This window comes from Diadema antillarum, unplaced genomic scaffold (assembly GCF_040938485.1).
Source record: "Diadema antillarum isolate AM-2024a unplaced genomic scaffold, OU_Dant_1.0 scf00000017, whole genome shotgun sequence".
In the NCBI taxonomy this organism is placed as follows: Eukaryota; Metazoa; Echinodermata; class Echinoidea; order Diadematoida; family Diadematidae; genus Diadema; species Diadema antillarum.
The window spans coordinates 2,339,154-2,362,656 of NW_027270906.1; the positions used below are offsets into that span (position 1 = coordinate 2,339,154).

The following is a 23,503-nucleotide window of genomic DNA, read 5'->3' on the forward strand; positions in this document are numbered from 1 at the left end:
CAAAGGAGAAAAATTCATGGAGTATTTGAGCTTGGGGGCATTTCTTTTTTCCCCTCTTCAATATAGACTCTAACATCCATCATTATTCTAATAGAATATTGCTTCTCACAGGCCATGATCAATTCAAAATCACAGACACCACCTGGAATGCACCAAGAAATCCATGAAGTGTGTCTACTTTCAATTAGTACATTGATGGTTCTTATTTGCAAGCTAAGGTACTTTCAATATTTTGTTTGTAGATTTATCTATGTGGTATTTATTTGGCACTGGGACAACATCAGCGTAGCACATTTGAATTTCTATCTAGATCACAAGCTATCGCATGCATTGGGAATGGGTAAGCCCCTCCTATAACCATTTTAACCCTTTATATATCTTTGGGCATTTAAATAATGTGAGAAACCCTCTCATGAAAGCATCTACACTGTATTTTGCAACAAAATTGACCTGAGAATGGCCCTTGGGGTCAAAAGACTATGTGACGAACTCCAGCTCGAACCATGAACTCTTTGTTTACTAGTGAAAATCCAAAGTGATCCCTGAATTTCCGTTTCACATTCTTTGTGAAGAAAGCTGAAGTAACTTCAAGCTGTCTCAAAACCCAAGTCATCACAAAAGTGAAACTTGAAAGTTTCAGTTCCACTATTGCAAAAGGCCATAGGATGTTGCAATTCAATCATTCCCGCCATAATAGGTAAATATCTGTCGGGGAGATCCTTCTGAGCAGAGATTTGGAATGAAGTGCTGTGAAAAACAGTGTAGATGAGCATGAATGCCCATAAATCTTGAGCTGGTGCTATGAATTTTGATCTCGAGTCACATTCCTGCCTTGTGAGTCAGTAGCCAAAGTAAAGCGAGCTGGTGATGCTGTAATATCACATATAATACGGGGTTTCCCCACTTGCAGCATCGACTGTATCAAGCAGAGGGAGAAAGGTTTCTCCCACTCCCTTAAATCACAAGGAAGCCTTACAGGACTCTGCAATGTTATTGTAGCTTCCATCATTTCAAGAGCATCCCAGGTGGTCTCCACAGGGCAATATACACATAGAAACTTTATAGACTTTAGTAGGCTCCTATGTTTACAAGTTGAAGCCATGATGAAGATTTCGAGCAACATACCTCAAGCAGATGACAATTGCTGATGGAATAGCTTGTCCACGTTTTCAAATCAAGGTACAGTGTACTTAACACCACTTGAATGATCAGAATTTATTTTGCATTTGCTGTCAATTCACAGAATGCAATCTTCTCTCCCCCCCCCCCCCCCTTGGCACTGTGGCATAGTGGATAAGACTCCTGACTCCCCATCAGAGGACCTGAGTTCGATTCCCGCCGAGTGCTTTACGTCCTTGGACAAAAGGTTTTTGCCTACAATGTCCCTCTCGACCCAGGTGTATAAATGGGTACCTGGCAACGCTAGGGTAATAATAATAGCAGTGACCTCTGGTAGAGCAGTGGCAACACTGAAGAGGCTACCCTGGGTAAATGCAAAAGACCTCATTATTATTATTATTATTATTGATAGAGTTAACATTACAAATGTAGAGCTAATGGCAACTACATGTAAATCGTTAAGCCCTCACATTGGTCATAATGACCAGTCGTCACTTCAATCTACAATAGTGCCAGAGTTCATATTTGATTTGTACTTGGACAAAGTACAATGTTTTGAGTTCAGTGCTTTGTGTGGAAGAGTTGTGTTCTGAATGCAAATGGATAATTTCTTTCAGAGAGTATAAGCCAAAATGCCAAGGATATTGTCTGAAGGTGACGCAATACCAATTAGTGTGCTGGAAGATGGTTCGCCACCACCACCACCTGGTCAGTGGAAGATATTGCATGTAGATGTACTGACTTCATGAGGCTGACAATGGGATATTCACAGGGCTATAGCTATAATCATGAAAGCCTCTTCCACCCTACTGTGTGCTGCCCATTTCTTTTTGTGTCATGTATGCTGAGAGAAAAAGAAAAAAAGAAAAAAAGAAAAGCAGAAATCATTGACAGTGTTTTTGATGTGTTGTTCGATGAATTGTGACCCTGCACCTCAAAACAAACAAAAAGTCGCCAGACATGAATTTTTAGTTAAGGCCATATTCTGAAAGAGCAGACTTTAAGCTTTAAAATGATGTATAACTCAAATCAAATGGACTCTCCTAACCTATCTAAATATTGGAAAGAAAGCACAAACTCAGGAAAAGTGTGAACTGAGAAAAGAGGCTCTGAAGTACAGTGTCTATTCAAGCGCTTAATCTTTACCAAACCATGCTGGCTGTGCGATGAATGGGACAAAAAACAGGAAGTAAACCACCAGAGTAACATCAATGAAGGGATTATCAGATTAAACTGCAATTAAGCATGCCTCATTAACACATTCTGTCCATAATTAATGCCAACTTTCAAAGCAGTAGCACTATCCTTTCAAAAGTTATTAGAGTTGAAAGTGAAGAGTGTGGACAAGGTTTTTCAGAAGTGAAAAAGGGACTCTAAAGATACACTTTATCACACTATTCTACCAAAAATTTTCGAGATAAACTGCTAAAAAAACACACTTTCCTGCCCGTTTTATGATACCAAATTTTAGCATAATGTAAAAGAAGACCCGCTTTTTCAGAAAATATGAAAAAGTCAAGTTCGGCTAGGTTGACCCATTTCACTTATTTTCAGTCCTCATGCAAAATCAGTGTGTGCGACTTTATGTTCGTTTTGAGGTGCACGGTCACAATTTATGTGATGATACAATCCATTTCATTAATGAACTTTCAGCAACAAGCAAGCATCACCACCTTAATGATGGCATACATAATTATGTCATAACGCGCAATGCTTCACAATAACTAATGATAATGCAGATCATGTTAGACCTTAACTCCAGCGGGGCTTGCAAGATCTGCACTATTATTATACATGTAGGGGCTTTGTGCGGTCCGTTCCTGCATTGACAATGCAATACTTCTGGGAGTGCTTATGTATTGCATTAGATATTCACTTTAACATGCTAGTGGACTTTAAAAAAAAATGCAACACATGCCCTAAAACTAAAATTCTAAAGATATTATGGTGTGCAGTGCAAAAGGCAAGGCTACAGACTGGAAAGATTGAAGCCTTACCTCTCCCTGTATAGCTCTTTCTTGCAAATATGAATAAGAAGATACCTTAAATGCACTTAAAGCACCAATCAAGGAAATGAGAATGTATGTTTATCATTTCTTTCCTACTGAATCAGTGAGAAAAAGTAAGTGAAAAAGAAATGTCTCACTCAACAAAATGTTTCTCCGATTATGCTTGACAGTTCACTGAGGTCTTGCTTCACTGCTGTATGCAAACTTAATGGCACAGTTCTCTTTTGGTTACTCTCTGAAGCAAATAAAAATCAGTGCACACACAAACCACATTTGATCCATAGCAATTCTCCCTATCGCATATAGCTCTCTGAATCTGAATGCTTGTGGCGCTCTAATTTATTTACTTTTAATTCTTGGGATAGAAACTTCTGGTTATGAACGCACAATGTGTAAATATACGCTTTTATGCACATTGAATGCCAAAGTACTAGCTAGTATTCAAAGATTGTATCAAATAAATTGTATCTTATAACTTTGCATATAATAGAGTTATTTTCTACTCTGTAACTTTACATTTGATTAAAGGGATTCTTCTGCAAAGCGGCCCAATGCTGGGCCGATGAGGCCAAACGACGAAACTATGGAAAATATCCATAGATGAAGGACGTGACGTGGGTGAAGTTCCCAACAGACAAAGTTCAGTGGAGAGCGTGAAAAAATCTGCTTCACAGGAAAGACCACTTCGACCTGAAGTCAAACTCGTGCATTTGTTTGAGACATTTCCAGAAAGGAATGTAGGCCTACGATTAAAGATCCTACACTACATAAAAAAGGATCTTTAGTACTACGATTTTCCAGAACCGCAAAACTGGAAGTATACGTCCCAAAAGCGATTGATCAGATATCGGTATCACGAGGTGATACCCCTTGATATCGGCTATATGCTATAGGAGGCATTACCTGAGTTGTCTCTTAATTTTGGACAGGAGGTACAATATACATGTATTGGAAATATTCAACCCTTGCATGCAAAGCAAACCATCATTTTTACATTTTCACCATTTTTTTCATTTTCTGAGCTTGAAGATTTGTGACATTATCAAGATATGTGGCAATAGGTCACAACAGTGACTTCTGTTATTCATTAATGTTCATGAAAAATATGATACGCTAGATAAGTGCAAAACTCAGTGCACTTTGACCTGACCTATGACACAAACTATTCTGGTACCCAGTTGCCATTTGTTTTGTTTTTTATTTTTGAGGGGATGCATCAAAAGGCTAAAGTGAAAGAATCACAAATTGATATGGTGATGAAGAAAACTTTGGCTGAAAACAGGCTGTGAATCACATAAAACCACAAATCATTAATAGCATGCAACAGGCGATAAATTCAGCCTCCTGAGTACCGGTATATATTCATGGCAATCTTCATGCATTTATCTGATATTATATAAGGAAACTGCCTGTTGGGTTGGCTTTGACATACATGTACCTTCCCCACCCCTATCATAATAAGACAAAACAAACAAGAGTTGCAGTCACATCACTGTCACTAGCACCTAAAAAGAAGTCACAGAAAACAAAGAAACAAAATTCTGTTAATGTGTTACCAGACTACAGTACACTTTAATTTCATCGGATCAAAATGAATGATTCTACTTATGTATCATCATACAATGAATGATATACAGTTCAATATATACATTGTATGTCAACATATTAAAGTCATATTTAGAATATGCAGTGTGCACAGTTACCGTTTACAAATATTTCATGGATATTCCATACACCCGGCATGAAATTCTTGTCATTATTTGTGTTGGTTTTTTTTTAATGGTTTGATTTGCCTAATTTCAGTAAAGCATAAAGAAAATTATCATCATCATTTTCTCTTTTTTTTTTACACATTACAAAGACATGATATAGAAAGGTACAGAATTAAGTATGCATAAAAAACATTAACACATAATGTAGCAGCCATAAGATGCCCAGAATATTAGTATTATTTCAAATAAAGAGGTTAAAATTAATAACACAGTATAGGCTCATTGGTACAAGACACAATCAAAGAGCGAGCAAGGGAAAGACACAGCGGTTAAGTCTGAAGACCCTCACCAATATGCTCAAACAACACTGACAGAATGACAGCAGATGTGACCTTAGCCAGACATTTGCTTGCAGGAGATTTCATATACTGTCTGTGCACATGTTGCACAGTAAAAATGAAAATCAAATTCATCTGAATAAAGAGTGTGCACTCGTAGGGGAGGTAGTAACTTGTCTCATATCTTGTAGAAATACATAGAAGTACCTACAATTCCGCATATTATTCAATAGTGTACATAACAAAAAGTAATTTCCTTTTTTGTGTGTATGGATATAAATAACCCTTTACGATGTAATGTTAATATATCATTAAGAGATAAACAAAACTACTACTGTATACGCCGAATATTTTGCTAGGTTTTTATTTTCGCGAATTTCGTGAGTCGGGTGCTATTCGCGCAATTAAAAACACGCGAAAATATTGACTGATCCCGATGTGGATGTGACATACGCGTGTACATTTCTCCGTTCAGTGCAGGACTCCACAATCGCGAATTTAACCACTCGCGAAATCGTTGGGAATTCCCGATTCGCGAAACTTTAGACTCGTGAAATATATGGCGTATACAGTAACTCGGGATGCATTACATCTTGGGTGTTGTTCAGATTACAATCACTGGTAGATTAACATGGGGGGGGGGGAACTCTGCAGCCATTCCTTTGAAATGAAATTCATACTTTCTTTTAATACAGATGATTTTAGACTTTGCCATCATTCTTTTGAAAGTGATGTTGATGGTGGATAACTGCCTGTATGCCACGCTGGAGTCTGGCGGATAGAAGGGTTACATTCAAACAGCACAACCTTTTGTGATTTTGTATTGCCTCCCCCTCCACTGAGCACTTGTCACTTTTTCCTCAACCTCAATGGAAGCTAGGCTTGTGATTGGGGCAGAGTTCAGGCAATCATACACGGTCAAATACAGGATGGTCATTCTTGCCAGTGTTGTTGGGTAGAACCTGGGAGTAAGCAGTGCGTTCAATGGCTTGAACCATACAAATGTACATATGATGGGGGGGGGGGGGGCACATTCAGGTACAATTGTATAAGCCTTCGTGTGTGTGTGTGTGGGGGGGGGGGAGGGAACATTTAGATGTAAGCCTAGGGTGGTGTGTGTGTGTGGGAAAACATATTCAGATATGAACCTCAGACTGAGAGATACATGTAATAACACATTGTACTTTGCAATTAAGACCCAGCAGCATGGTGACACAGTGGAATGGGAAGGCTGGCCTGGTTTGGATATGGGCCTATTAAAAAATCCACTTAGCAAAGTGTGTACAGCTCTACTACTGATCTCTATGCAAGTACACATAGGTGAAGAATCTCGACTTGAGTCGACCATTACCGATGAACGCTTTGATGTCCATATTCGCTGACACCTAGCTGATGGGTACTATTTGTGGTTAGTTTGAATGCCCCTGGTAAGCAGCGAATTTAATTGAATCATCCACGTTTTCCCATGCTCCCGGGGCTTTAATTGTCACTGAATAGATTTGAGGGCAGAGAGGTCTGCTGCACAGTGTGAATGCATGGTCCATTGAATGGTGAACAATCACAGCTTTAGCAATTCACTTCACTACTGAAGTGATGTGCAGGAAAATATGTGGTCAATTGAATGGTGAATAATCAAATCTCAGCCATTCACTACCAAGTGATGTGCCCTGGCCACCTGGCACATTGACATGAATTGACATGAATGGTAAACAATCACATTTTGGCCTTTCATTATCAGCCTAGGTGCTGAGCATGCTTTAATCATAGAACATATGGATATGAGGACTTACTCTTATTTTTTTTCCATTTATTTATTCATTTATTATCATTACTATCTATTTATTCATTTTTTATTATTATTATTATTATTATTATTATTTATTTATTTATTTTTTTTGAGGGGGGGGGGGTTCTCTCTCCAGAGTGTACATTGTCAGTATATTTTCTTGCATTTTCAAAGTCTTTTATTGAAGCAAAATGCCATCTTGTGCAGCCAGAAAACTGCGCAAATGCACAGTAACGATGTATAATCTCCCTCCATCATTACGGAAGAGTAATGAAATTGACTGCACCTCATACATACATATACATGTACATGTACATACATGTACAAATATGTGTTTAGAGGACACTGATACTCTGAGTACTATGGTGGTGTGCGGTGAGCTTCAGCTTGAATAGTAATTTGGAGCTGTACCTACTAACTTAAGTCATATCCATGTGTTATATGAGCAAAGTGGGTATGGATCACCTGGCCCATTGGATGGTGAACAATCACATCTCAGCCATTCACAGTTCAAGTGCTGTGTACATAGGAAACACTGTGCATTACCACACACCATCAACACTGATCTTTAAGAGAACATTGTCTCTTTATCAGTATAATGTGGATGACAGTTAACACCACTGACATTTTTATAATTGACTACTTCATAAGATGCATAAATGTGGAAGAATATAGCTTACATTTGGTCCCCACTTTTACACACTGCTTCAGCTCTCCATGTACTCACCAGGCTTACCACACAAATTAATGTGGAACCATTAAAATTCATTCAAGTTTAATCGAAAGTAGTCTACGGACAAAAAAAAAAGTATTAAAATTCCTGGGAGACATTTACTACACAGTTGTATGGGATAATATGATTCAGAGTAGCACAGTCAACAATTAATATGGCAGCTTTTATGTGCAACTGTTAAGTATTAAATTTGATGATACATGTTAATATAGACAAATTAATATCAGCTATTGGCCTATACTGAGAAGCAGCAAACTGAAAATAGAAACAATATGGAAGTTAGAATAAATGGTGTACTGTACATTATAATCCATCTCAGTCTGGTTCCCAGCTACAGCATGTGCTACACAACATGATGATTGATCGCTCACAACACATGACAATAAATTAAACACTTTGATCACAAATCACATCTATTTACCACTGACTACGTTAAGCTAAAAAAAAAAAAAAATCCAGCAATTTAGCAATTACTTCCCAACAGGCCTGAATTCCCCCAGTTTACCTGATGCAGAGTGAGCATTATATTCATCACGCCTCCTGAAAATTACAGATATCTGATAAAAAAACAAGCAAACATAATTCTTGTGATGTGGAACGGCAATTGAAAAGAATTGCTGCCATATCCTTGCCTACTATCAGTTATACATATTTCAATTGGTGGACCCATTCCTAAGTATGTAGGGCCTACAATGCACAACATAATTGATCAAAAAGTGTTTTCGTCTGTATCATGAGTGTTCTGGAAGTTGCATAGGCTGTGATAGGAGAATACAATAAGTTTTTTTTTCACATGATTAGCAATTTTGATCATGGGAAATTCACTTCAAATTTTACTGCAGAGGTAACTGTGCACACATTTCTTCTGCAAGCCATAATCTGAGCGACGATAACAGAAGTTTTCCAAAATTTGCTTGTCGGGTCACAGAGGACAAAATCGTTGTGAGTTAAAGAATTGGTAGCATGGGGATACCAAGGAGAGGAGAGGCTGGCCCGGCTCGGATACTGTAAAAGTGGTTTCTTTCACGGTGGTTTTATTTTCGCGCTTTTCGCGCTTTGAGGTTGAACCGTGAATTTAACATCACGCGAAAATGTTCTGAAAAGTCGCGCGAAATTCACCACGCAAGGAAATGTTTTGAACTCGCCGCTTGTTACAACGCTATTGCGCACATGCACATACGAAGATTCTGCGCATTGAGTGTATTGATGGTCAACACACACACAGCGATACCGTGCAATGTACTTAGTATTACAACTTTAAAAGCATTTTATAAAGTACTCGAGAGACGGGATTTCAGGTAAGCCTGCATTTGATTTTAATATCTGTTTAATAAATGAAAGAATAATTGGATTATAGTTTGGGTTTTCATGTGCAAAATTAAACAGTTTTTGCTGACTGTGAATTCACAGATTTTGCCGACCGTGAATTTAAACACACACAAAAAAGTCGGCACCGATGGAAACCGCGAGAGTATCTGTACGCGAAAGAAACCACTTTTACAATATATTTGATCATTCTTGTAACAAATCGTGTACAGCTTTATCACTTGTCTCGGTGCAATACACAAACAGCCGAAGAATCTCGACTGGACTCACCCATTACCGATGAGTGTATCCTTCCATACACATATTCGCTGACCAGTGCTATTCGTGGTTTTTAAAGTGGGCAATGAATGAATCCGGGCCCCCATGAATCCCCACGCTACCTGGTTTTTATTGTGCAGATACTGTATTAGAGACTTCTTGTGGCCCAAGCAAGATGCACTAACACGAAGAGATGGCACTTTTATGCCATTCAATTGTTACCTCACTCTGGAAGCAGCATTGACCTCCAGGGGTGACTGCACTTCTAGGCCCTAAAATGCAACATCAGGATAGCTGTATGCATTCCAAAACACATCACATGCAATTTCAGTACACTTTGTTATCCTGTCAAATGATTCATATTGTTTGTTTGTTTTTAACTCGCTTACAGTGGAAAAGCAACAATTCATAACTTTAGGGTCACTCTCAATATTACAGGCTTCTTTATCATCATTCAAATCATATCTGACTTAACATCCAGGCTATATGAAAACAAACCATTTCACGTCAGTTTCAGCTCTTATTATATTCTGGATAACTACCTTTCTGCTTCAGTGAACATACAGCTGTACATGTACCAAAGCTACTGTACAGCATTGTACTAAAAAAATGGATGAAAATATTATAAAAAAGTAAAATCAAAAAATGAATTGGGTTTTAATAGGTACAATCCTTCGGTGGAATAGAGGGCATCAATAAAAACATAAACAAGACATGGACGTCTGGGACACTGGACAAACATGAGATGTCACATTTTTCCAAAGAGTAAAAAGACCAGTGCAGTGGTTTCAACCAAGAGAGTAGGATTATTGAGAGAGGGTGGACCAATGTGCTTGGCAACTCCAACAACTGCATGTCTGGACGTGCACACACAAACTGAGACGAAGAATCAAGAGTTTTGGATAAAGCTGCCATCATGAATGTCATAGTAGTAATGTGGATAATGATAATGATAACAGTGATAGTGATAAGAAGATAGAAATGACATAAACTGTGCAACATAGCATCTCCTCCCTCATCATGATGCTCAAAGCACTTTGATACGAAATCTCCATAGAACTTTTTGGTTTCAACGGTACTGTGCAAGAGAAGGTCAAATGATGCTATTGATTCCTACATGTATATTAAACTGTGAGAGATGATCAGATGCCCTTTTACCATGTTGTCCATATACAATGTACATGTACAATGTACTAAAAAATTTAATGCTTCCAGAGCTGGTCTTGAATTATTAAATGCCCTAAAAATGTCACCAAAGGTACCTGTAACTTCAAGAATCATATGATTCCACTGACCTTGAGTTCATCATGATGCAGTTGTGGATTTTTTATTATTTGTTTTTACCCAGAGAGTGTACAGTCTGATAATTCATGATCCTTGCATAATGAACTCGCAGTTTACTCGAAGTACTTGCATGCATAGCAATATCCATATTATACAGGTACACAAATACAGTACATGTATTATCATACTACATTTCTCATGTTATTGACAGTGTGATTCACAAGTCTGGACAAATTCATCACAAACTGATGTGATATGTATTAAAAAAAAAAAGCAGGGAAAGAAAAATTAAACCGAGTGCTGTGGATTTGATTCTGTAACAGCTTGATATTTACATGAGTACAGAAAGCATTGATGAATGTGTCGTTTTCAAACAATTCTTTGCATACTGCACAGGTATGAACAGGTCAAAGGTTGTTCCTCTCTTCAAAAAGATGTCCACTTTGTTACACTTCACACGGAAATAGGAAAAGGACAAAGAAAGTGACTTTGTTCAGGGTATCCCATATCTCTCCTGCACCAATGAAATGTTCTTTTCGTTGTGCACTTTGAAGATATCAAGTCAGTACCCCATACAGTACAGGACATACTCTGGAATGACAGCAGTGATATGAGCAACAGAAACATTACAAATGTATATGTAATGAACTGAGAGAAGAGTGGACAAATCTAGGGTTAAATTTGAATGTGGGCAAGTACACTTGAAGAGGATATCATGACACATGTGTACATGAGCCATAAAGTTGCAATCTAGTGTCGTAGGTATCTTAACTGTGATGCAATTTGTGTAACTTTGCTTCTTCTGGTAGTGAAAAGATAGAACGAATACTCTGCTGCTGTTTATCCCCCCTAAATATGCTTGAAGGAATTGACTGCCTCCACCTTTTGAAAAACAAAAGAACAACAACAACAACAACAACAACATGTTTTTGATGTTCAGGCACTGAGCAGTGTCATAGAAAAACATCTTTGAATCTAAATGATAATAAAATTGTAGGCAATGCACAAGCAACAGCGTAGTAAAAAGACTACTCCAGCATTTTCATGATGCCCACGGTATATTCACTTAATATTGACTTCCACTGCTACCAAAGGTTGTGAGACCTGTATCACTCAAGTTCGGGACCATTTCATCAAAGTGCTATACTGTCATTTTGCTGCTTGCTTTCATTCAAAATGCTCTCTTTGGGGTAAATTCTTTGTTGTTTGGGAAAGCCTGCTTCACACTGCATCTCCGGTTTCCATACTTTCTTTTACACTGCTAAAAAAATTATCCTACAATTTGTACTTGAGCAAAACGGAAAAAAAAAAATTGCCGTGCAAGGACTACAATATAAAGATTTACTTGTTCCTGTGATCTGCTCACTATGCTTTACACTAAACTAATAAAATCTAGGATACAAAATTGTACGACTAAACCATTAGGTATTTTTGACTGCAAAGTACTCCACATGGTACAGTAAAATACTCTCTTCTATTCACACAGTTACATTACAGATGATTCTTAAAACAGCCAACTCCCACCCCATTCCCCCCATCCCCAATTCATAAATGGAAGAGTCACACTTGATCACACTTGGGAGGAAAATGAAAGAGCAAAAGTTTCCGAGCTGTCTTGAAGAGGGAAAGGGAAGAATCCTGGAGGATTTCATCCTGGGCATACCAGCATGCACAGAGAGGAGTTTTGTAGATGTTTGGTTGATGCAACAATGACGACCCAAATGTGACGCTAGGAATCTGCAGCGGATTCACTCAGTTGACCATACACATGTATACCAGTCTGGTCTCCAGGAACTGGTAGCTGCGCTAGTATGGTCAAGGATGGTCAACGCTGGTCTCAAAGTGCGAATTGCTACAATCATTGCTTCTCCATAATGCAATATGAATCTACAAGTGGTGTTAGGCGAGCGAAGCCAGAAATCCAGAAGGCGGCAGAAATATCTGTTGGTCAGCAGTCAAACAGAAACCAAAGTGGCGAGTATGCCGAGGATATCCGTGGCATGACGCTGGTGTCTGATGTGTGAAAGGCATTTTTTTTTTTGAAGATCAACATCTTCCACAAATTCAAAGAATGCAAAGCCTAGGTCTATGCAAGACAAGACAGTTGATTGCATTCTTTACCAGCTTTGCGAACACGCATCCTCCCCACCCACCATGCACATCATTCACGATCCTTGTAGTAAATGTGGCATATTGAACTGCTAACAGTCTTTATCAAGGAAGAAATGAAACACTGGAAAGAGTGTGTTTGATTCAAAGGCTAATGGTGGTGGCTTTGGTCGATCACAAATGTTCCAAAGAAATTGTTTGAGCATGATTTAAAAAAACGACAAATCACCAAACTCTTCTCTTTTTCGACTAAGACAGAATATATATAAAATTCAGGAACAACAGTCAGTTTTGAGAAAAAAAGATTACTTGAAAGCTGACGTGGACTCGACAAAAGATGATCACGAATCCTCCATCAACTTGACACGATGCACCGACAAAGTTTGATAGATGTGGGACTAGGCACTAAGAGAGATGGACAGGCGACATCACTGCAGCATCAACCTGTTGAGGTTCTCGTGTAGAATGGTGTCCCGTACTGCGTGAAATACATATTTGATGTTGTCCGTGTCCACTGCCGTCGTAAAGTAGTGGAATAGTGCCTTGCTTCGCTCCCTGCGACGCACATCAAACATTTTGAGGATGAAATTTTGAACGTCATTGAGATTGCGCGGGTCTCCTTGGAAGTTGGGAAAGTAGTCCTTAATGCTGATGTGCTTGATTTTCTCCTCCAGTAAGTCTGTTTTGTTCAGGAAGAGGATGACGGAGATATTGGCAAAGCATTTGTGGTTGACGATGGTGTCGAAGATGTCGCAGGACTCCTTGAGACGGTTGGTGATGCGGTCCTCCATGAGCACCTGGTCGAACTCGCTGGATGAGGCCAGGAACAGGATGGACGTCACGCTCTCGAAGCACTGGAACCACTTCTGCCGCTGGGACCGCTGCCCGCCGACATCCACAAAGCGGAAGGGAACGTTCTTGATCTGGATGACATGCTCCTTGATGCCTTTTGTTGCCTTTCTGGAGTGAAGAATATCCTTCTGAGGGGGTATGTAGTCCTGTATATGAAAAGAAAATAAATTTACAGTGTAAATCAATATGTTATTTAATCACAATGCTTGAAATTATGGGATATCACTTTTCCTTTCTATATTCTTTCCAATGAGAAATCCATTGTGCAAATCCTCCTCACATGAATGAACACCTAGACTTACAAATCATAAAAGTATATCCATGACCACATTCTATTTAAAATCGGCGCAACAAGCACGAAGGAGCTTGCAGAAATTACCTATTGCAACAAGAATTAAATGACTTTCATTCAGAAGTATACCTTATACATGATACAACTTGTATGCACAGTACATGTACATGTACATGTACAGTAGTATGCTGCATTATAGGTAATTTTGAATCCTACAGCACATGGAATTTCAACATTTTATTTCAATGAAGATAATGTGATGACCACTCCCACATGAAACAGAGGTCTCTGCACTTGTTCTCACAGATACAAAGTACAGAGGATATATGTTCAGTTTGACTCAATGTTCCCCCTGCATGAATCCCTCAAGTACAACTTGAATATTGTCAAAACTATTGCCCACTGGTCACCAATTATGAGCACTGCAAAAATATGCAGATCGCAATGATCTTGTCTGATAAGGAGGACAACCCAATCTTAGAGGGATGGTATAGTTTTCGTTGAGATGAGGATTTGGGTTTAAAACTTTTAACGAGATGATTAGAAACTACTTATATGAAATATTAAAGAGCATACAATTCTCAGAAGAATTCAAAGTTTATTTGATGAAAATCGGTTTTAAAATGTCTGAGATTTTAAAACACAAAGTAAACAAAGTGGTCCTGATAAAAAGTGGGACTTACCTTTTATTTGGATCTCTTTGTTTCAAGATATCTCGGCCACTTCAAAACCAGTTTTCATCAAATAAACTTTGAATTCCTTTTGGAATTGTATGCTATTTCTTTTAAGTAGCTTCTAATTATCTCTTAAAAAGTTAAAACCTGAACCCCCATCTCAACCAAAATTATACCTTTCCTTTCATCCCTTGGTCTCCAGAAATGTTTGATCAATTTCAGCATAAGATATCATGTTTCCGTGTGGAGTTATGTGGAGAAAGAGTATGTATCTTTCCACATTAGGTACACTTTGTAGGGATTCTCCTTTAAAATATGATCTTTCATCTCAGCCCGCATCCATGGATCAGAATTCATACCGGGACAAAAGGAAATTGCTTGTGATCATATGGAACAGCTTTTGCATAGACACATAATATTACAAAGAGTAATAGTCTGGCCTGTCTGTCTATACCACAAATTGCTGCCATTCTCAATTTGCAGTCTAGTTCATAAGAGATAGTCACTGTGAGCTTTCTTTCTTTCTTTCTTTCTTTTTTAAATGAAAGAGTACATTGTGTAACATCAAACATAAACTTTATAAGCAATCACAGCAAGTGGACCTTGACCTTAGCTGTTATATATCTGAGAGAATCTTTTGAAAGCAGTCTAAGTAAATATTATACTTTTCTTTCAAGGGCTTTTGCAATGAACCTGATGACACACTTGCATTGTCTGCTACCTCACAACAGGTTTTAGCCTTGAACAAGAATCATTACTGCTCTTTTAGATATCTTTTAGATATTCCCCCCCCCCCCCAAAAAAAAAAAAAAAAAAAATATCATACAATACATCTACGATGCCAGGGTAAAAGCTATGACATGAAATATCACAGATGAAACAATGGAACATACCCCTAAGTAATGCAATGACAACTTGATTTGTTTTAGTTTAGAATATACCGCAAGGAAACATGGAAGACCAACAAAATTCCAATCTACGTACTACACATGTACATGTACATGTATTCACCATGTCGTGTGGCATTGCTGTTTCATGGCAATCGTAACAGAAGGGACCACCAATAAACCACGCTAATGTCCACAACAATTAAACAATATACTATAAAGGATATCACTGAAGAGTGTCCTGAAACCCACAAGTGAATGCACTGGTTCATATCAATACTTCTGTCAACATAGGTATTGGGGGGAAAGAGTGCCAACTTGAACTTTGGCACCCCAAGAGCATTTCTCCCGTGTATGTGCATGCGACTGTACTGCAGTATTTTCACTGGGAAGGAGGACTTTATCAACAACCTCACACCTGCCACCACGTGAGAAAAGCTAGCACGAGGAGCACTTGTGGTGTCATTGTGTTGCTTATAACACTTCTGATCCAGTGTGCAATAATGGTGAAGCTACAGTGCACACAACTCATTGCAAAATTTCAATTTTGTTTCACAAAGTACATGATCTCTTAGCACAAATCAAATCCCACAGAAATACTGTGCATATAATTATACATTTGTACACAACTTGATGGACAAAACTGTTTTCACTGTCATAATTAATAATCAAATTTGTTTTTCAATGCACACGAAAATTAGAACAATGAAAATGTCACTTAAGCTGTTAATGGATGGCTTTGGAATGAAAGAGATGTTCTACCAAGTGTGTCCCATCATCACACAACTCACTGATCATGACCAATGACCCAATGGACTGACCTTTGATCCCTAACAAAGTATGATGGAAATCACTCTCCATAAATATTTTGTATCCTTCGAACCAATTCATGCTGAGTTATGGCCTAAAAATGAAAAGCTGACAATTTATAAAGCAAACTCCCTGTTTCCTTTCTTGCTACCAAATCATATCACCACTGGTCATTCTGAGTTTCATTTGGGACTAGAAACTGACATGAATAATACGATCCCAATGACCTTTCACTTTCCAACCACATAACCTTTGTCATCTAAATAATTAACTGTGTATACATGAGAATCACTACTTCCAACAACAATGGCTATTCAGGCTTTACAAATGTACATTGTCTAGTCATGTATAATGTACCAGCAAGTGCATAGGCTGTTGTTTTTTTAAATTCCTTTTCCACAATGCCGTGATGCCCTCAGGAAAATTCTTCACCAAAAATATTCTTTTCTTTGATTTTTCAGACTATTAGCAATTATCAAAACAGGACATCACAACACAAGACAACTCAATTAATCACGCAAAATTATTCCATACCTTTCTTCCTATGCGGTCGATATCATCCAAGAAGTACTTAACAGAGTCAGCCTGTAAAGAAGAAAACGGAAAGAAGAGAAATAGACTCTTTATACAATGTAAGTACCATCTGACAATGGAGATAACAACATAGTTAAAGTTCGTTATTCCAAAGGTTCATAATTCTGAAAAACGAAATGAGGTTGATTAATCTGAAAATAGAATAAGATTCATTATTTCAAAGGTTCGTTAATCTGAAAATGAAAAATGGTTTGTTATTGCGAAGGTTCATTTCCAAAAACAGAATAAGATTCATGTAATTCTGGAGGTTTGTTACAGTATGTACATGTACCCTTCTCTTTTTTTTTTTAATCTCGGGATTAACGAACCTTTGGAAAGACAAACCCATTCTAATTTTTCTGATTAATGAACCTTACAATTGTACATGTAGGTATACAGAGTTTGTGTGTTTCGGAATAAAGAACCTTTGTAATAGCAAACTTGATTTCATTTTCAAATTACAGAACCTTTGGAATAGGGAAAATACCCAACAACAACATTCACAGAGGAACACTGAAATGATGCCATATGAGTGACAGATAAATGAAGAGTTAAGCAGGCACAGATGAAAGTTACGGCCAGCTCAATGAGGGGGATTCATTAAATGTGATATGTTTCATTGAACACTGTCAAGCTACATGTAAATGTTTAACAGAGCTACAACTTGTACTTGTAATTTAGTAGCATTAAATTTAGCTCATTCACAAACACTGAAAAGGCTTGACTTGAATCCTGATCGAAATCACACATACATGTGCAGGCAAAAAAAAAAAAAAAAAAAAAAATGTGATCTGAACCCTATCTAAACAATGAGTGAAAAAAAAAAGTGACTCCAAATCGCACCAGTTTGAGCAAGGCCAAACTGCGCACATGCGAGTCTCACAGTTTGACTTGACTTTTATCTGCTTATATGGCAAATACAGTATGCAATAATCTTCAGCCCCTCATACAAGACCCACAAATGTTGTACACACACAGACACTTGTAAACACACACGAGTTGCAAATAAAGGCAACAATACTCAAAATAATGCCTTTTCTGAGTCATTATAATGTAGCAAGCCCTCCTCCTTCCTGTGTTTTTTGATATTGGTAGCAACTGGCATTTCATACAGCTGCTGCTGGCCTTCACGATCCCACTAGCCTTCTTCCAGACTTGCCCTGCATCAGGGACACTGAAGGTGTCCCCTGTGCAACAGGTGGTATCTAAACAATACATCCTGACACTTCAGTGACAGAGCACCTTGTTCTACCAGACCAAACTCTCATAGTGATTGATGACATCCTGTATGGTACACTTGTACATGAGCCTGGCTGAGTGCGCACACACCACACACACACACACACACACACACACACACACACACACACACACACACACACACACACACAAGAAAAAGTCTAGAGACTTTCATTATTAAGGCACAATTCTGCAGGTAGTGCCCCTATAATTTTCTCCTGATTCATCATCTTGACAGTTGAAGTTGGCTGCCAAACTTGTGTTGAGGATATTTTGTGTCAAGCCACAGTGTCGCGTATTAATGTGACAAAATGTAGCAAGCTTTCTTGCCAACACAAGCTACAGCTGTACAATACAGCTGTACACGTTGTACATGTGCATACAATGTACAAGTTTGTTTATCAATGTACACATCGACATGTACAAAATTGTAGTCTCAACTGTATTGAGGGTGATCCAAAACTTGAAATTTTAGCATGTTGCATGAATTAAAACTTTTCGATACTGTCCATGAACGTACAGCTGTAATAATATTGCTGCAAAATGAGCGTAAAGAGTGTACTCTACATTGTATGAATGTACAGCTGTACAGGTTGTAGTGTCTATGCTGTTCATATTGACAAGACTTCAATTATAATGGGCTTTAGGACTCTGGAAGCTCAATAAAGAGTCTAGATGCTCTCTGGAGCCATCTTATGCAGCCTACAATAAAAATTCTGATCATTTGACAGCATTTAACAAGCTGCAAAGTTTTAGATTACAAAAAGGAAATACAGAGGGGAAAACTACATGTATTACATTGTAGTTCATCCCATACACGTTCACTCAAAATAAACTTCCAATTTTTATACAGTAGGCCTATATTATATATGAAAGTGAATTCATGCACACTGCTTTTAAAAAATCTTCAATCTTGGGTTTCCTTTCACATTTTCTCACAGGCATGAGAGATAATTTGTAGCGTATGCAGAACAGGGTATGCATCCGGGTATGACTCCAAGAAATTACATGTATATGTACTGCATTATGATGCTATGTCAGTAGTGTACAACCATTTATGTGTACATTGTATGTACTTTGGTTGTTGTACAACCCCTTCCCAAAGAGATATCGGGCAAGTGGCAATTATACAATGCACACACATGTTACAGTCGCTGTATGCTGAAAGTGAGGAAGATACTGACTACCAGATACTAAAAAGCAGAATGCTTCAACATGCATACTGCAACAGACTCTTTGGTAATGGTATAAAGCCTGGTACCATGTACACACGTGTACAATGTACAATGTAACTGCAAAATTTGTATGCCGGTGAATTTTTACTAGCTACAGAAGTACTTGTGGTGTACATGTACCAGAATGCCATGTGTACGCAGCAATGCAATAGTGCTTCAGAGCTTCCCAGCACAAACTTTCCTTGCTGAACTTCATTGGTCAGCAGCCCCATCATACATATGACTGCACACTCTCTCTCTTTCCACTGCACACCAGCTCACTCCATTACACACTGGAATCACCAACCCCAATACAGCTGGCATTCGTGCATCCGTCAGGAAAACATTGCGGCTTTAGTGCCCACTGAAGCTTTATTGCCCAAAAGACCCAAAGCTCCTTACCAAGTGCTGTTAAAAAAAAAGCAAAGAGGTATCACAAAATATCAAAGGCCCCTGTTACACGTGAAAGTCGGCCTCAGGCTACGGGGTAGCTCCTAGTGGTCAGCCTGAGGCGGGTTGGTGAACCATTTATACATGAACTTAAGGCTGGTTTAAGCGACAGCTCTATTCTGAACTACATGTACATGTATAGTCAGCCTTGCTTAGGTCGACCTTGCACAGGTCGAATAATCGCCTAAGTCAAAGGTCTCTTCAAGTCCTCTTCTCTTTATATTCTATTGATTTTAATTCCTCATAAAGTCAAATTTTCTCTTAGATGGAGCTATTTCTTCAGTCCAAATAGATTCGACTTAGGCAAGGTTGACTGTAAAAATTGTATGTTTACACATGGGCTGGCTTCAAGTTGCCTTCCCTGCCCCAGGAGCACCCCTTTAAAAAACAATTTGTGCAGTATTTGGTTTTAACACAATTGTACTTGTACACCTGTCCTGTGTGTATCTTAACACGGTTTTACATTCACACTTGCACTTGTTCCATCATTACAACGTAAGATACACTATCTGTTCTATTGTTTTGCCATTATGTTCAAAAGGGAACAGTAGCAGAGATACAACAGATCAGCACATACAGTTGTACAGGTCCTCCAATGCACATTAATACAAAGTGTAGGCCTACTGTCTGTGATTTAATTCTGTTGCCTGCCAATGGTGTACAATGTACTGTACTTCTGTACATTAGTATAAAGTACAAAATGTAAGGTATCATAAAAAAACACAGGAAATTTCAAGTGATGTCTTGACTGCATACACATGTACAATTGTATACTGCAATTTGTGATTACAGTCCGACCTCTCCTATAGACTATCCAGACATGTCGGGACCAGCGCTGAAAGGAGCTCCGCCGTTTTTGCTGCCGATTTACATGCTTTTCCCCCCACTGACTTACATGCTTTTCCCCCACTGACTAACACTAGCCCCTAGGGATTATCATTTTTGTCATTTCAAGTTCGGTGCTAGTGTTAAATAGCATTGCTGAGCGAGACCCACATTTTAATATGTCCATAAGTAGATGCACATTTTACGTGCAAGGTCTATGCTAATGCAATGGTTGCCCACGTACAGTAACAGACACGAACACTCTAGACATGGCTTCATAAATCTGAGCCTGGGAGTAAAATAAAGATAGTAGTTTTTCAAAAAAGGGATGAAATTTGTGGAATTTTGATCTGTCTTCCTAATCATGTGTCTAAAACTAAGCAGTCATAGCTACATCTTTTGATATTTGACTTTAACTATGAGTTCGTCTCGCAATTCCCACGGACTTCGCAGTGGTGTGATGCTAGTGCCGTGTGATCAATAATTTTGGTTGGAATCACTTCGTTAATCTGAATGTTTGTGTTGGAGCTCGATGGCAGTTGGAAGGGAGATAGCACTAGCACTAGCACTAGCACTAGCACCGAACTTGAAATCACCCACTGTACTGGTAACATAGTATTCTAGTCAGAGGCTACAGATTTCCATTTATAGTTATTGTACTTCTCAAAATTTATTGTGTAACCTGTACTGTGCTGTACTTGTTGTACAAGCAATACATTGTAGTACAAGGTGTAATCATTGTACAGCTTGGTTGCACATTCAGACACTGTTTCAGGAAGCAGGCCACTACTGTAAGAGTGGATATTTTCGCGCGACGAATTTTTCACGCTCGACAGGGTAAGAAGAGTTTCGCGTGTTTTTAATTCAGGGCAAGTCCAAGATAACACGCGAGTTACGTATGGGACATTCAGAGACTTTTATGACCTGAAAAATAGTGTTAATGGCCTTTGATCATATTGAACTTTATCATGGTGATTGATATCTAGGAGAAGTATAATCATGTAAAAAATTGAGAAAAATGATCTTGACAATTATATTCTAGAAGAGAAAATATGTGCCGTTACGTATGGGACCAGACAAATTTTGTTTTTTTGAACATTTTTTTCAACCTCAAAACTCTCTGAAAGTATTTCATTCTACAACTTGTAACTCACTGTGATGAAAGTCACAACACTCAAGATTATCACAGGTAAGTTTTAGGTCATTAGGCAAAAAGCTCTAATTACAGGTTCTAATTAAAGATGGACATGACGTGTTACGTATGGGACAGTTACGTATGGGACACTTTGTCCCCCATTCATTTAGTGTGTGGAGAACCATGTTTATGGGTATTTCGCATAATTATTGAAGTAAAATCAGTTGAAACTACTCAAATATTGATCAAGATTGTCAAGGAAACAATATTCCCCATATACAAAGTGTATTCACCATCATAGTCATATTCAATCATATTCTTATATTTTTATGGCCAACCTGAGTATGCATGCCCTTTGTCCCCCATTCGTTTAGTGTGTGGAGAACCATGTTTATGGGTATTTTGCAAAATACCCATAGGTAAACAAATTTTTGCATAACTATTGAGGTGGAATGAGTTGAAATTACTCAAATACTGATCCAGATAGTCAAGGGAACAATATCCCCCAAATATTTACCATCATAATCATATTCAATCATATTCTATAATTTTTATGACCAACCTGAGTATGTATGCCCTATTTTTATCAGGATGGTTACTACTAAAAAATTGAATAGTTTAAAGTGTTTACTTCCATTGATGAAGGGCAGTTTGCAATTTAGTTTCAATAAAAGACAACTTGACACAAGAAATATTAATCCTAATAGATGAGCAATACCTGATGCGCAGAGAATTCCAGTAATCGAGTAGATGTATGATGTCTGTCTAGCAGTCAGGTCATTGATTTGAGTCACACCTCAGTATGTATACCCATGAATTTTGTTGTGGCTACTATTGAAAACTGAATAAGGACATTTTGTGTATCACTTGCAATAAAAAAAAATCATTTCACTTTTTTTTTTGATATCACAACCGTTTCAAATTGGATCTCCATCAAATTAACTTTGAATTCCTCTAGTCTTAGAATTGTATGCTCTTTAGTAATTCATATTATTGGTTTCCAGTCATCTCATAAAATGTTGAAAACTGAATCCCTATTTCTTCATAAATTATACCATCCCTTTAATGCTGATTTTCATAAGTGTATTTTGCCCTCTTCCCCTCCCCCTTTCTGAAAATTGTTCAGTCAAGTACATGTATTGTTTCAAGTGTCTATAACTCAAAAAGTGATCTACAAAGTCGGGATACTTTCTTCAGGATGATTGACCATTTGTGTACTGAGAGACCTTCCCAGCTACAACATGTAGCTACATGCATTTACATGCTATGAGGATGTCCCATACGTAACGCATTTGTCCCATACGTAACATTATTTCAATGCCTAATAAAAAATATTTCTTTTACTGTTTTTTCTTTTTTCTATAATATTTAATTTCTCTAAACAATAAATTAGAACTTTCCAAAAGGGCATTCAAATAACCTTAGCAATTTCAGAAAAAACCTAAAAAAATGACCTCATTTTGTTACGTATGGGACATCTCATGATAGGACACAAGCTAATTTGCATTATAATCATTTGCATAATCCCTAAATTTTCATACCAAGTTAAACTATTTGATGAACTTATTATGTCCACATATTAATCAAATATCATTTGCTTTCCTTTGAATAAATATGAATTTTTATACAACCTTGTAAATGTCCCATACGTAACGCTGTGTTTTACATTTATACAAATAAAGCCCTTGAAATTTGCATAAATTTACATAATATCATTTTTTCCTCCATGGAAATCAAAACTTCAACTCATAAGCTTCAAAATGATACCAAATATGTCAATATTGAGCAAAGATGAAATTTTGCCTTCTGAGGGGACCTTATCTTGGACTTGCCCTTCAGCGGAATCATGGCATCAACTACTGGAACATAAGGCAAGCA

General features: G+C 37.9%; 1 protein-coding gene across 1 annotated transcript in view; it reads right to left on the reverse strand.

Moving 5' to 3' along the window:
• Positions 1-7,089: 7,089 nt before the first annotated feature.
• Positions 7,090-23,503, reverse strand: part of LOC139727210 (guanine nucleotide-binding protein subunit alpha-13-like) — a 28,622-nt gene continuing 12,208 nt past the window's right edge. The window contains exons 2-3 of the mRNA XM_071638170.1: positions 16,724-16,774; positions 7,090-13,672 (exon numbers count right to left, since the gene is read on the reverse strand). Of these exons, the coding sequence (XP_071494271.1) occupies positions 13,103-13,672; positions 16,724-16,774 (621 nt within the window). The 3' untranslated portion in view covers positions 7,090-13,102. The remainder of the gene's footprint in view (positions 13,673-16,723; positions 16,775-23,503) is intronic.